This window comes from Ostrinia furnacalis, unplaced genomic scaffold (genome assembly GCF_004193835.3).
Source record: "Ostrinia furnacalis isolate ACB-3 unplaced genomic scaffold, ASM419383v2 OfSCF0954, whole genome shotgun sequence".
Taxonomy (NCBI): domain Eukaryota; kingdom Metazoa; phylum Arthropoda; class Insecta; order Lepidoptera; family Crambidae; genus Ostrinia; species Ostrinia furnacalis.
Genome location: NW_021131193.1, coordinates 990,344 through 1,006,807, shown reverse-complemented (window position 1 = coordinate 1,006,807; position 16,464 = coordinate 990,344). Strand labels below are relative to the sequence as shown.

Below are 16,464 nucleotides of genomic sequence, written 5' to 3'. Positions count from 1 at the left end.
ACTTATGTATATTCAAGACTCTCAAGTGTATATTCAAGACTCTCAATATAAGTTTATGATTGACATTTTACCGACAACCGTTTCAAGGATTATTTTAAAGATCTTTATGGATGTTTAAATTTTACACTTGTCTTAAATTACTAGAGCAAGACGCTCTAGATTTCACGAAACATAGTCGCATGAATGTTTTTGTCTACACTAATGTTTGCGGGGCGCACCATAAGGCGTGTTTGCACGGCCACAAAAAGTGTCGGCCGTCGGCGCGCACGTGCCGCTCAAACACGCTGCGCCTGCGCCGGCCGCCTCAGGGCTGGCCAATTAAAACAAGCTGTACTTAAAATTACAGTAAAGATCTGGTACCTAAATAAAGCTTGTAAAAACACAGATCTCATGTCTTCCACAACCTTCGGGTATATTAAAAATGAATCTGCCGATCAATATTTAAAAAGTAATACTGGGAAGGGAACTAACAGATAGCCAAGAGAAAAACTAGCTAGTACACAAAGGGCAATGGAAAGGAGCATGTTGGGATTCAAACCCAGCGAAAAATTAAAAAATTATGAAAAAGAAGAAAAACCTATGTTGTAGAGATTATTACTCGTATAGATTGATGAAGTTAGTATCTATCGACCTGAAGGGTTCTGTTCTTCGAGCCGCGATCAGCCCTGCGCTTGCCTCGCGCCGCATGTTTGCCCGCGCCGCGGCCGCGACACTAATGCGACGTCGTTATCAACACCCTGACGCCATTATCCGTGTTTTCTAAATTACGTCATAGACCATACATGAAAGCTTAAATTATTTAATGGGTTTCTAGTTAAAATTACCGATAAACCGAAATTGAAAACCAAACAAGTGTCTTACTCATATCAAATTTCACTATAAATTCAGTTTATAAAAATGTCGCGAGTCGCGACAGTAACGAAAAATCAGTTTCAAATAGTTAACACATGGCCGCTATTTCAAGCGATAAAGATAAAATTGGCCAAATCGGGATCACGATTCCAGAAAAAAAGATTTTAAATCACAGAGCACTTCGTAATAATGTTATCGGCACAGACGTAGTATAATTGACGAGGCATGTGCCGGCACAGATGGCCTTCTCCATTACGCGCCCACAACCTACGAGCGACAATACCATGAGTGACATGTGACATCCGCGCGACCTGTAACATGACCATGGGCATGGTTGGTTTCAGGAAAATTTTATCACTATACGCCCCAAGGGAGGTATAAATGTTTGCCACCCAAATTGAAATATATTTACATAATTATTAGCACGGAATAATGCTTGTGTCCACTGGACTGTGGGAGTTTTCATTGTGGCGTACAGAAACTGCCAGAGAACTATCTTCATTCTTTAGTAACGATTGCTCAAATGAATATATACCAAACTAAAATTTTACAAGTTTATATCTTACATCACGTATGAAAAGTTTTTGTAATAATTTATTTACAAAAAGGACATCATCCACGTTTCATATATTTTTGGTCCAAAATCAAAAGTGCCGGCCAACAAAAAAAAGTGCTGTATTCTGACAGAATACGTCTGCCTTAGCATTTGTTACTATGGCACCAAAGCCGTAGCTCCACTGTGCGTCGAGTATTTGAGATCTAAAAGTCATCGATTATTCATACATTTTTTGTTCAAAATCAAAAGTGTCGGCCAGTAAAAAAAAAAGTGCTGTGTTCTGACAGAATACGTCCGCCTTAGCATTTGTTACTATGGCACCAAAGCTGTAGCACCACTGTGCGTCGAGTATTTGAGATCTAAAATTCATCGACGATTCATACATTTTTTGTTCAAAATCAAAAATGTCGGCCAATAAAAAAAAAAGTGCTGTATTCCGACAGAATACGTCCGCCTTAGTATTTGTTACTATGACACCAAAGCTGTAGCACCACTGTGCATCGTAATATTTGAGATCAAAGTCAGTCGTTTCATATATTTTTAGAGCTCAAATACTACGATGCACAGTGGTGCTACAGCTTTGGTGCCATAGTAATAAATGCTAAGGCGGACGTATTCTATCAGAATACAGCACTTTTATTTTTTGGCCGGCACTTTTGATTTTGGACCAAAATGGATGATGTCCTTTCAATTATTTGTCCGTCAGACACTTTTGAGTAGATTTTTTACTCAAAAGTGACGTCACGTGAATTTCAACTCAATATAATACTGTAATTATTCTATTATGAAAAAATACGTGTTCAATATTTTTTTATTATCTGTCTGGCGGACGAACTAGAATTTCGATTTCATTACCCAGTCATCATCCCAATTGCAAGAGCAGAATTCATTCTACATAATATTATGTATTATACCGACTAGGATACTGTATGAGCCCGTGACTGGTCCATGGATTAGCAAGCTGAAGTGGCAATGGGCATGGCACATAGTACGCAGAACAGATGGCCGATTGGGCAGAAAGGTTCTGGAATGGAAGCCGCGTACCGGAAAACGCAGCGTGGGACATCCACCCACAAGGTGGACCGAAGACATCATAAAGGTAGCAGAGAAGCGCTGGACGCAGGCCGCTACCAATCGATCAACATGAAAAGCATTGGCGGAAATTATGATGATGATCTTAATATCTGTGCTTGCAATAAACTGTACTTTGTACAAATACAATAAAAACTGATGTAAATACATAAAATTGTACTTAAAGTGCGCTGTGAGAGGAAATGCCACTTAAGGATTAACCTCATCACGACGCAACATTAAAGCTATTGGAGATGAAATGGAAACAATAAGCCCCACTGAAGGACTAGTAGTAACTGTGAGAAGAGGAAGTGTGCAGTAACGGTCCGCGCGGCCGTTGAGGCACGAACAATCGCCGCTCGGGTTACAGCCGCGGTCACGACCCGCGCCCGCGTCACGAAGGTCGGCGAATTACGATGAACAAATGTAGTGTTTGTAAACACCGGACATGCTGATTTTGCAATTTTGTACTACAGCGTCTGCTTTAGTTTTGGTTACGTCTTTTTTGGAAACTACAATGTACCTACCTAGGTAATTAATTTTTGGACAGTAACTTAGAGTGTTAACATGCCTACACAGTAAATGTAAATACCTAATGTAACCAAAGTTTAATATTAACTTGCTAAGTAGATTAAGGGGATTCTCGAGAACCGTGCACCGTTAATCATCTCTTAAAAAGAATTACTAATAAGTTATTTGTTGTTATTAGTAATAACAATAGATCTAGTTTTTATTATTTATTGAATGCAATGATTAACATTCCTTATACAGAGTGTCCGGGCATGTAGTGATCAAATGGACTATTTTATCGATGAAATTTGGGGCTTGACCCATTTTTCGCAAAATTACAAGGATTTACATGCGAAAGTGCACTCCTGAAAGAATCGCACAACTTACTCCTACTAGTACATGACTAGCCGCGTTATGGAATCGGCTGGGAAGGGGTATATTTGTTCACCAATTACGTCGAAACTAATAGACGTAGACTAATAAATTTACATTCGTTTTGTAGAATAGCTCAAATACTAATAATACAATGCAAATAAAACATACTTTAACGATCTGGTTTTTCTTGTATTGGAAAATAACTGAAAAAGAAGTGAAAAAGTCATGTTTTTTTCTACTTAAATCCATTCTTACTCCCTTAAAATGTATGAAACTTGTATCTGTTTTCTACTTTACAAATAGATAATTTTATCAGCTATCGCATGACATAAAATATTTGCTCATTAGTGTTAAGGTGCCCACGCAATCACTTATTTTTGAAGGATTAGGTGAATTCTAAAATTAAAAATTAAAGCCTTTTAATTTTTTGAGAAATGGGTCAAGCCCCAAATTTGAAGTATTTTCATCGATAAAATTGTCCATAGATCACGCCCTTAAAGTTTGATCACTACATGCCCGGACACACTGTATTATACGATTTTAATCTTCACATGAATATAACGTTAGTGAAAGTTGGTCCATAAACGCGGATGATGCGAAGTGTGGTTCATGCGTGGTCCCCGCGACGTGCCCTCGCGGCGCGCGCGTCACGTGCGCGCCCGTCCCGCGCGCTCAGCACGCGCATGAATCAGTCATTGCCAAGGTTGCTCAGACAATGAATCTTCTCTTCGCGCTGTTTACATTACACTTCCTTAACCGGACCGTGCCCTCGGCCACGACGACCGAGGCAGAACAACAATACGCGTAAAAGTATAAGCACATCACAGTTGGTCGAACAAAGAGTGAATGAATAATATGATACTCGTACTTTGGTCTCATTTATTAGTATTTGGGTCATTGCCAGTTTATATAGCAGTCCCTTTAGTATGTCAATTTAAAACTTTTGGCATCATTGATTTCACATTTGAACAATATGGCCAATTAGCTAGTCTAATTTACATGATAATGATAAAAAGGTTCAAATGTCAAATTTCTGATCAAGTTCAAATAAGTATTACTTATATTCATAGTCCAATGCAGTATTTTAGCTTTAAGATATTTTGTTGATGATATTGATTGTACTGTATGAGCGGACGCTCGGCCGTGGAGAAGCTAACTAGCGGTTGTTGCGCACAGTCGATATGGCGGAGTTTTTCACGGAGGGCCGCGAGTGCGTGAACTGTGGCACGGTGCACACGCCGCTGTGGCGCCGCGACTGCACCGGCCACTACCTGTGCAACGCGTGCGGGCTCTACAACAAGATGAACGGCATGAACCGCCCGCTCAAGCAGCCGCGGCGGCTGGTACGTCACCGCACCGCCGCGCACGCGCTCGCCGCGCCCGCCCACGACGTACGCAACTCACTCCGCTCGACTAACGCACGTCCTTGAGCAATCCGCGCCCGCCGAGCGTCCGTCTCCCGCCGCCCACTTCCCGATCTCAGTGACTTGTGTTTGCAGTGGCCGCGGAGGGGGCCCCGCCGGGCGCGGATTACTACAAGGGCTCCCTGATTAACGGGCTCGGGTCGCCGTACGCGCACCCGCTCGCGCTGCCGGCGCCCGCGCCGCTCTGTGCGCCGCACGCCGCCTCCACTCCCTCCGACTACAAACAGAAGAAAGGGGTACGTCGGGCCCCGCGTTGAGGCTCTACTCCCAAATTTGATTTTGACTTCACTTTATTTATCCGTCTCTCTAACTTTCCTGGATTGAGAGAGAAACTGATAGAGCCAAAGAAAGATTCCAAACATTTTACGGAGTAGACTCGCCGCCCTCCCTTTACCCTCCGTCCCTCCCGGCCCGACCCTGCACCCGCGCACTAACACTCATCGCTTCTCCTGTGCTAACCCTGTTCTACTCGTATACATTAACCGCATGTATCATTGGTTTTAGTATTCTGAATGTCAGTTTCATCATTATTTTAGTGTATTTTTTTTTCAGAACTATACTCTTAATAAACTAATGATGATTCCGACTTTAATTTTAATTCGAGTCAGTACAGAGTACAGACATAAGTATTAATATTTGTAATTTTCCAAAACTTTTCATTAGAAACCTGAAAATACTTATAAATACTTTTATAAAGTTTTTACAAGCAGAAAATAATGCATGTTTTTAATTTGTCAAAAGTTTTATTTCAACTTCCGGACATAATTTATCAAGACTTTATTTTGTGGTATCGCGCTATACTGTTGCCACTACGACGTAGCTAACGTGTGTTCCTGGCACAGACGGGCACGAAGCGGCCGGGCACGACGTGCACCAACTGCCACACGACCACGACGTCGCTGTGGCGCCGCAACGCGCACGGCGAGACCGTCTGCAACGCCTGCGGGCTCTACTACAAGCTGCACAGCGTCAACCGCCCGCTGGCCATGAAGAAGGACGCCATACAGGTGAGGCGTCGCGGACGGCCGCGGCGTGCCACTGGCACTATTGATTTTATGCCACCCACAAATCAACAATGACAACTAATGCTGGATTTCTTCAATCCTAATAAAAATCCGTCCGTCAACTGTCAAATTTCAAAGGTCAAAATATCTACGGATTTCGATGTTTTTACATTTTCGTATTGTTTATAAGACTATTTAAACAATATTAAAGTGTAATCGCATCAAAAATATGGATATTTGATAGAAAACAGATTCAAATTTGACAGTTGAAATCCGGATTTGGACAAGGATTGAATATGGGAAACGGGCGTAAGACGCCAGCTTTAAATAACTTGTTTTGTACCAAAATGACAGTTTAGGACTTCGATAACGATTTATACTTGAGAGAGATTATATTTTATTAGATTTTAAACTTTCGCGTTCCATTTCAACTAAAATAGAGTCTTTTAGAATTATTAATTTAGAATCTTTTAATAATATAATGATTTATTTTTCATTACAGACGAGAAAACGGAAACCAAAGAACGGAATTAATAAAAATGAACGAAATATTAAGACCGCAGTACAGCGAACACTGTCAAGTGGCGTGAAGTTGGAGAGTATACGTAAGTATCTTTGTAGAGGATTTCGACGAATAAGTTCAGACTAATGGTATTTTTGAGTATTTTGACGCAAGCTCCCTAACTAAGCAGAGGTGTCTGCTCGGTTAGGGAGCGTGCGCCGCATGTGTGACCGTGGCCCGTTGTCCGCAGTGGAGCCGGCGCCGGCGCTGGGCGGGGGCGCGCGCTCGCCGCTGCCCGTGAGCTACTACGTGCAGCACGCCTTCAAGCTGGAGGAGCCGCCGCCGGCGCACGCGCTGGACGACTACCGCCGCGCGCCCGACGAGCGCCCCAGCGTCGTGTCCATGGGCAGCTGAGCCGCCCGCCCGCACTCACGTCATAATAACCCCCGCGGAGCCCGCGAAGCCCGCGGGCTCGCCGAGTCGACGAATAATAATGTAGAATCTCAGTCGTTTAAGTTAGATTAATGCGTAGCGTAGGACCGCCGCCGGCGGAGTCGCTAGTTGACCAAATATCGCGGACGGCGCCGCCGCACGTGCCGCACCCGCGCCCGAGTATAGTTTCGTTGGACACGACGCACCTCGCGTCCGATCGCCCGCGCGTGTGTATTATTTAACGTGTTACCAAATAATCTTTGTATAAAAACTATAAGACTGTACCTAACCTGTACCATTCCTAGCGAGTTGCATTCCTAAGTAAATATTTACATAGATAGAGACGTTAGCATGTGTACTGTACGTGTTGATGTGTGAGGCGTATCGACGTTGAATTTAATTGATATTATATTGTTACTATGTGCTGACAATTATTTTATAAAATATGTGTAGTATGAGTCGTTATATATTGTAGATTTTATTAAACTCCATGACTTGAAAAGGCATTCCACGAATTTGAAAATAAATAAGTAGCTGTAGAGTAGTTGTATAAGATATTGCTCACAAAGACCACAATCGTCCCAGCGAGTGAGGGATGTGCCAGACAGTGTTTCACTACAGTTGGCTACCCAGCTCAAGGCCAATACATGCTCAATCTTTTATATACACGATGAAAAGATGGCAGTCACTTCATACAACAAAAATCTTGTCTACTTAGCACTCTTTTCATTGATGACATGTTAGTTATTTAGAAAAGTTTCTCCTTAAGATACTTTTACAACGTTGCGTTGTTGCAGTTACTTTGGTACAGGACGACACTAGTTAAGATAATTTATAAAATGTACTTTTACCTATGGATGAAGCCTGCCGCTAGACCTACATAGTATAAACAACTTATTATCATCGAAAAATATGGTGCGGTAGGATTGACAATTCCTTCGAGCGGATTCTACCCGTCACAACAACTCAGTGTCATCTATAACCATTTTATGTTGCAACCATGTAGGTACGCAATTGTATTCGGAGATAGCAAATCAACTGTCGGCAACTTTCTCTCTCCACGGTTAAAACACAAACCTATGATTAAGATAAATAAGTGGATTCTGTATTGACGAAATTACTCGTATATTACATTTTCTATACAAGTGCAATGTCTTTGGTGTTGAAATCGGAAGCGTCAACAGCGAATATGTTGCAAAATGTTCTGGCAGGTATCGTACTCGTATATTTGAGGATGTAATAAACTATCAACGTGTAAAGAACTTTCACTGATTTAATTAAATCAGTAAACCGATAACATCATTCATGTATGCGTATCAAGTGATTAACGATGTTAATTTCAGATCCAGGATCTGTTTTTATCGCTGTTGAATGACCTAAGCAGATCTGAACGATCTCTGATCCAAGGAACCCGAATTAAATCTCAATTGTTAATAAATTAGATGTTTAAATGTTTATTGTAGTATATCGCACCTCCCGGAGCCCGGGAGCAGGCGGCGCGAGAGGGCGCGCGTTTCGCCAAATATATTAGTGAACATAGACACACTATGTGATGTTATATTTTATTTATGTGTTATCGCTAATGACTCGTTGGCGTTAGTCATAATTTACAGTTCTTTGTAAATATTAAAGAGTATACTTTGAATAAATTGATAATAATTATAATTAAAAAAGCTGTTTTTTTTTTACTTATTGAACTAACTAGATCTAAATATTTTTTGCAGATATTATTAGTAAGTACTTTCTCCTCAAATCCTGATCCTATACTACAGATAGGTAACTATGTAAAAAAAATATTTTACATAGAGAAAATTGTAAATTAAAACAATATTTGTTAATTAGAAAAAATAGTGGTGAATTTCACTAATGGTGAATTTTTCAAATCGGTTCAGTAATTTCGGCGGCTATTTAATACAAACATACCAAAAATACAAGCTTTCCTCTTTTTAATATAAGCATTACCTACCATAGTAGAGATATGGACAACAAATACGTACGATTCTTTTAACTAAATTCAAAAAGGAAGAGGTTATCAATTCGACTGTATGTTTTTGTATGTTGTATGCAGAACTCCGATATTAAAAATTAGTTTTAATATCTAGTGCACTAAAAAGTATAATACTTATTAGGTACGTTATTTTAAAGGTCGATTCTGGAGTTTTTATCAAGCATCGATCGATCACGTATAATACGCAGTTGATAGTTACCTATAACTACTTAATTAATAATTACTAGGTACTTATAATATTGGAATGCCCTTACAGGGCTATATTTCGGGACTGTATTATTATTTATTAGTGAATTGTTTTCTTACAACTTTATGACCAACTAAAATACTCAATACTAAATTTGACAATGAATGGATGTTACAATGGTGGTATGGTAATATACCTATAGAAGTGCAGGTAAACCCGTTAATGTAATTCGATAATGTTTTACTGACCTATTACTGTTGAGACTTATGTTTTATGTATAGTTAGTAAGCAAGAAAATGACTATATGTATGAACCACAGTAGAGATATCAGTAGTATAGTATAATAATTATGATGGCTCATCGGCGTTAGAGGCATACTATATCATAGTTGTTGAGGGCAACTCAACTCAATGCTATTGAAGAACGATGTGACATTAGACAGCTACGTGATCGAAAACACTCGAGCGCGGGGCGGGCGCGGGCAGGGGGGCGCTGAAACAATATGGCGTCTTATCGCGCGCGTCACGTGCCCGCGCCCCCCGCCGCGCTTTATTAGCTTTCCACGGAAAATATTCGACAAAAAACAACTGATAAGATCGCGATGAGGTCGAGCGGCGCCCATCAATAATCCGTCGAAGTTTCGTATCAGATTCGGAGCGAGGATTATGTGACGCGGCCACTGCTTCACTACACAACACACACTTCACAGGAGTGCCGAAGGTACTCGAAGCAAAAACAAATGAAAGCAAAATAATCGGTCGGAAAACAAAGATCCAGGTGACTGGGCGCATTCATCTCGGGCGTGGGTGCGCGGGCGCCGCATCGACTGTAATGAGCTGTCGCGCAGATACCGCTCTCGTAATCAAATCTGTAGGCCTTCTATCTGATAATTAGCTGGTATCGGGGATGGTATCGCGATAGTTGCGGCCCCGATACGGCGGTCCCGCGTCCCGGGCGGGGCGCGGGCGGGACGACGCTCCCTACCAATATTTGCGCAGCGCTCGCCGTGTTTGCGCCCGTTATCGCCGCGAACACACCCCGCAGCGGCCCGGCCTGCGCCTGCGTGGGGAACATGCCTCGATGTTATTACCCGGCCGGCACGAACATACTCATGGAACAATTACACTGATTAGATTACCTGGAATATGACTAACCGATCGATCTGAACCTCCTACTTTCAGAACCACAATGTTAGTGCAACTGCATGTGCAGTAGATAGTGACAGCTGTTCCGCGAGATACTGTATCTGTTAGATACGATTAGGTATCAAAATGTTAAGATAACCGGTCTCATATTAACGCCTAGTTAAGATAAACGAGATAAAGATTTGCATATCTGAAGGAAACCGCGATACACGAGTGCTATATCTATGAGGTCATTGCACTCAATAATATAAACGCTTGATGAGTCTTGACTCGTATATGTCTCAAATTTGTCCTGATTAAGAACAACATTTTAGCTTTATGTACCTAGATTATGAAATAAATCAACTTACGGAATAGCGCGTTGAAGTCTTTTGTAAGGTCAAAGTTCATCAATCAGGAAAGGAGAAAAATCACTCGGACCATAATCATGAAAACTCCACTATAGGTACGTATTCTAGTAGGTATATCACACTGCGAGTTCATACTTCAAATCCTTTATGTAAAAAAAAAACATACGGGTCGAATTGAGAACCTCCTCCTTTTTTGAAGTCGGTTGAAAATTGATATTTCGCTATTATAAGATTTTGCTCATTTTGTGCTATTGCCATTGCTCGCTCAGTGTGTGTATTTGGAAATAAACGATTTATCTATGTAAATAAATGTATTGATATTTTTTTATGTAGAACAAGGCAGGTATTTGACCAAATTCGCACCTGGTGTTAAGTGGGATGCAGTCTAGGATGGTACATGTCTGCCCTGTAAGTGCCTATTCACTCTCGCCTTGAAAATGCCCGGATTATAGTCTTCGGAAAAGACAGCAGCAGGCAACGAATTCCAGTCCCCAGCTGTTCGCATTATAAAGAGTCGTGATATATTTTCCATATATATTTTATTTTATTAAGGATAACAAATTATATTCAGGAAGTCGCAAAGACCGATTAGTGATTTTCAGTTTCAGGAATTCCCAAATCATTCCCAAAAGCTACAGTTCCTAGGAGCATCAAGCACGCAGCGATGTCGCAACGGCCACGCATTCCGCACAAGTGGGCCACGACGCGCCACATTGAGCAATAGGTGTAATCCGCCTTTTGGGCTGACACAACAAGCACTGTCGCCTGACAGACAAACTCGGTTCTTGACCATTTTCAGGTTACTCTATCTTCTATTTGTGGGTTTTATATGTTGGAATTGGGAGTGAATTTTTCTTCTCATATTTTAGTAGACATAATTATGTAATATTTTTTTCATTCCGCCATGCGTATACGCGAAGTAGGTAAGGTAAAGAGTAGTTTAATATGTAATGGGTAATTATAAGTCGCAAATATTTTTGGGACCACGGAAACTAACCTCTGATATTATAATATAACGAAGTCACGGGAAAATGAGAAGGCTTACGACGACCAGGCGCTAGTGATGCTATGTAATTTATAGCCATACATTTCACTAAGTAACTGAATAAAAATAAAATATTATCAGAACTATATCGACAAATTGCTTTCTTTAATATTTTAAATGGAATAATTTCAAATCAAATAAAAATTATCACACGAAAAATATTGGCTGCTGATAAAAGATGCTATCAATTTGAATCACCTTAAAGTACCTACCTATTTCAATTACTTAAATACGTTCAGAGTGGAAATCAGATGATGATGATATGAATGTGAACACAGATTTTATTTTCTTATATTAATTTTGCAAAGCTTAAAAGAATAACTACATAACCCAGATAACCCCCATAACCCATAAAGCTAGACTACGCTGGTATGGACACGTTATGGGCAGACCAGACGATCACGTGATTAAAAGGTGGCTTTCCATCGCCACAAAAAAGAGGGGAAGAGGAAGACTTTAAACCGAGTAACGAATTTCCAAAAAGTATTGAGACTCCACGAACGAGACGTTCAAGATAGAATCAAATGGCGGCGCATGATTGGAAAAACCGACCTCCGCGTAACGGCATAAGGCGAGGCAGAAGAAGAAGAGATTAAAATAATAACTACACTTTGTCACGGTTCTCTCTCAGGATATTTTCGCTTTTTAAGACTAAATTAACCTAGATTCTTTCTGATGGGAAGTGCTGAAAGCCGTGAGCATCTTTTTCAGCTTCATCAGACAACAGATGAGCGCAGAGGGCTAGTTGATTCGTTATGTTCGGTACGTTAACTCGTCGGTCCCATTATATCAAAATGCCGTCTTCGATAAGTGTTTGATCAGCCAGTAGGTCAACTTTGGTTAGATTACAAGAGGCAGGATCGGAGAAGCAATGGGAATTTCGTTATCGACACCTGTCATCTCAAGATAAAAATGACAGGGCACTTTATTGGTACGATACTGAACGTGATGTATAAGCTATCTTAATATCTAGATTTAGTTTGCTTTGTAAGAAAAAAAAGTAATACATTGTTATTTAACGATGGTCATCTAATGATTACGGATTTATATAGGGTGATTTTGTTATCAGTATCCAAATTTTTAGGAGCGACGCAGAATCAGTAACTTGATTTACATAAAAACACTTTTTTTTTCATATTTAATTATTTTTATCCGCTACTCGCGGTTTCAAAATTGGCTCACGTGAATAATTTGCTTCGTTCATAGAAAAATACATACACACAGTTTACTACAAAGCTTAATAGACATAACGGTACGCAAAAATAAGGCCTAACCTTTAAAAATTAAGATATGGGCATTGGGCACCCGCGAATTACATTTTCAATATTTTTTTCGTGAAAAATACCGCTATTAAGAATAATTAAGATAAAGTTGTATTTTTAAATTGTTTTAAAAAGGTTTTAAAAAAAATTTGGATCGTGATAACAAAATAATCCTGTATTTAAAGCCTGATTACAACATGAATTATATCCTCATTCTTTCGTTTCCATAAAGAAAACGATTTCTTTTGGAAGAAACATCATCAAAATATGAACCGATATAAAAAATATTTTAATGAAATAATTTGACAATTTAAGGGTTGATAAATGTATATAAGAGATTACGTACAAGATTGTATTAAGCTTGAAATGTTATGTACATATATTTGGGTTAACCGATTGACCTGATGTAACAACGATGATGAAATGATGATGAATGAAACGAGTTGGGTGTCGTTTGAGTTGACAAGTTAATTTTAAAGCATTTAAGTAAAGCTTGGAATGACTAAGTGTAATCGGCAGTGGGAGACGGCGTATGTGACTGCATCAGACAGTCTGCCAACAGAGAAAGATGGCGGGATATCGTGCGGAAAGTATCCTTCTCTACAACTGATGTGAACAACGCCTCAACGTGACCACGACCGCTCTGCCAAGAGCGAAACAAATAAAAAAAAGCATAAAAGCTTGTTTATAATATTAACTTTTTTTACATTTTAAAACGAGCTTAGTATTAACAAATCGCACCTGAAATTACAATTTCATTAAAAAATCAATTGTATGAATATGGAGTAACTATATTTATATTTAAACTTGTTCTAGAAAATGGACCGTAATGAGGGAGGGGCAGGGTTTTACTTTTGTCATATTTCTAAGAATTTGATCGTATGTGATGCCTTTTCTGAAACAAACAACCGATCGAAATATAGAGAATAAACAATGAATCATGTATTTATAAGTGGTAGGTACATGGCGAGATATCGACGGCTGAAATATTTATCGCGTCAAGTGCGCTGATAAGACAAGCGCTGTTTGCAACCACCTCTCCCCTGCCCTCCGCACCCCCTCACGTCTCAAAAAATATATTATTTATCTACCATAATATCTGCAAGATCGTATCCTTCAACGGATAAGCCAAATAGCATCAATATGTGATTTGGACTGCATGTCACCCACCGAGAAAATGTATGAAAGGCTGGAGGGCCATCTGACATGACCTGGGCAATGACTAGAACTTGTTTACACATCAACCAGATAGTTTTGACAGTTCCAACTCCTTGCCAGACAATTTTTTTAGGTTAGCTGCCAAAGCTAACTACGATGACCCAAACTTCATGATGCCTTATTAAAATACCTGTTAAAGTTACAAAGCGATTATAAGGTACGAGTAGACACATTATGAATTCAGAGTTGTTCGTATACTCACTTTTCATTTATGAATAGTACATGACTTAATCTAATAGGGCAAGATGAAGTCACAATGTAGGTAAGTAAGTATACAGGGTATTTACAGTACAGAGGTGTACTTTATAGTCCGATATTGAACTTGGTCTTAGCTTCAGATATTAAATGACAGTAAATAGCACATAAGGCACTGAGCTCATCTACGAATGGTAGCTTGGTTATAAGCACACTCAGTGCAAATTAAAACTATAATATGTACATATTATAAACAGTTCCCTAAAATAGGTGTTTACATTTGAGTTTGTAACTGATGTATGTTATACATGTACTGTTACTTTATATTGTACTCTGCTGTTTATAGCAAAAACAAGATATATTAAAGCTTTTTTTTTATCATCGTCATTTCAGCCGTAGGAAGGACATCTGCTGCAAATATGCCTTCAATGATTGCCAGATCAGGCGATTGGAATTTACATACATATTATTAGACAAAGATATGTATATTAATAAAATTACTATTAAATTTTTTTTTGCGGAAACTATACTAAACATTTTTGTACAGTATCTCGTGTGCAATGTGAGTATCCAGTTTGGTGAGGACATGGCCGGTGTCCATGCAACGGAGAGAGCGTTAAGCAGGCCTCGGACCAACTGAGAGCCTATATATGCTACATACTCGTATTTTTTAATTAGTTCAATAGAGATTAACTTGTTATGTGAAATCAAAGTTGAAAAGTTCATATTCTAGATTATTACAAGCTTAATGTTTATCTAATTTGAAAAACGAAAAATCTATGGTCATCCATGTTGGTTTAGATAGTGGCGCGGCGCCGTAGCCGCGGCGAATGCCAGCAAAGCGTGGGTGATTCAGCCTAACTACACTTGACGTGTGTCAGCACTACACGTCACGTCTTAGCGGAACTGGTCGTAGTAGGTACTTATTTGCAAGTGCAAATATCCGAAGGACAACGAACGTCAAACGACTCAATCTTCTAACACATACATACAAGCCTGCATAATCTTATTTAGAATTTCATATCATTAGATATATAGAAATTTTCATTACAAATTATACTCGCTTAAGTATAATCCGAACATTTACGATTAGCTTTAGCACGCGGGTTCGCACGAGTAAAATTAGTTTGAGGGTTCGCACGAGTAAAAGACTCAATATAGGCTGAATTGCACTGCACCATCACATCATACTTAAACTGTAAGAAACATCAAAATTCTGTAACTCCATACAAAAAACATCGGTTGTGGTATAGTCACAGTTAAAATAAAGTGGTGCAACTGAACCAAAGTGTCGTATACTTAGTCAAAATCACTTTAGTATTTATGTTTTATTTAGTACTAAATTGCATTAATAAATAAGTTTTGTCCTAATATTAGTCGTGTTAGTAACAATATTTTTAATTTGATATAATTTGTGAAATCTTAATTACAAATTCTGTTTTGCGTCTTTAATAAATAAATAAATATTCACTTAGCCTATGTTAGTAAAGTACAGTTGAAGCAATATGTCACAAATAGAATCGGGAGCCGCTTACATAGCACTGGTGGCGTGCTAAGCCAGCGCCCCAACAGCGGCGAGTCCCACCCGTCATCCAATGCCCTCAGGATGCCATTTGTACTGCCGATGAGACGCTCTAGGAGCGATGGGCTCACTATACGGCAGAGGGAACACCCCAGGTTTTTAGTGGGTTCGAGCTCCACATAACCTGCCGCCCCCCGGCGATATGTATGGACAGGCCATTTTCCGGAGTCAAAGTCGGAGCGATGCGCTCTGCTTCCGAATTATCGCGTGGAAGCCGTCGGTGCACGTGCGCTTTTGCAAACATAGTCGACGCGCTGCAGAACCGAGGCAGTCCAATTAGCACCCTGAACGCATTGTTGTACCAACTGCACTAGGTGGGTAAAGCTGACCCATAGGCTACACGTGTAAAGAGACTGGCAGTAATATGTAGGTAATAAGGAAATTTGGAATTGTTCTTCTACGATTTTGTGCACTTTTTTGGAATCAGTTTTATTGTTTCACTAGCTGTGTCCGCCGCGACTTCGTACGCATGAAAATAATTTATTTGAATAATATTTCCCTTTTTGCAACATTTTTCTTTACTGATCCGCCCCTGTTGGCTTTAGGGTGATGTTATATAGCCTAATACCTTCCTCGGATAAATGGGCTAGGTATTCTAGTTTCATAATTGAATAAGATATTATCAACGGAGGTTGACAGTTTACGCGATTGAAAAGTAACGGAAAAGCTAAATCCGTAATGGCCTAAGAGCCCGTGAACGTCAGACCTTCGTTATTTTATAAAAGCTGAAAGTATGTCAGCGCATG

General features: G+C 39.8%; 1 protein-coding gene across 5 annotated transcripts in view; it reads left to right on the top strand.

Moving 5' to 3' along the window:
• The window catches only part of Gata-beta (transcription factor BCFI), a 46,905-nt gene extending 38,989 nt beyond the window's left edge, over positions 1 to 7,916 (top strand). For 3 of the 5 annotated variants that reach the window (XM_028301558.1, XM_028301560.1, XM_028301556.1), the window contains exons 6-9: positions 4,541 to 4,755; positions 5,631 to 5,795; positions 6,295 to 6,397; positions 6,545 to 7,916. In XM_028301558.1, the coding sequence (XP_028157359.1) occupies positions 4,541 to 4,755; positions 5,631 to 5,795; positions 6,295 to 6,397; positions 6,545 to 6,708 (647 nt within the window). In that variant the 3' untranslated portion in view covers positions 6,709 to 7,916. Of the gene's footprint in view, positions 1 to 4,540; positions 4,756 to 4,863; positions 5,025 to 5,630; positions 5,796 to 6,294; positions 6,398 to 6,544 lie in introns of all 5 variants that reach the window. The other 2 variants (XM_028301557.1, XM_028301559.1) reach the window with 2 other exon arrangements.
• The last annotated feature ends 8,548 nt before the right edge of the window (positions 7,917 to 16,464 follow it).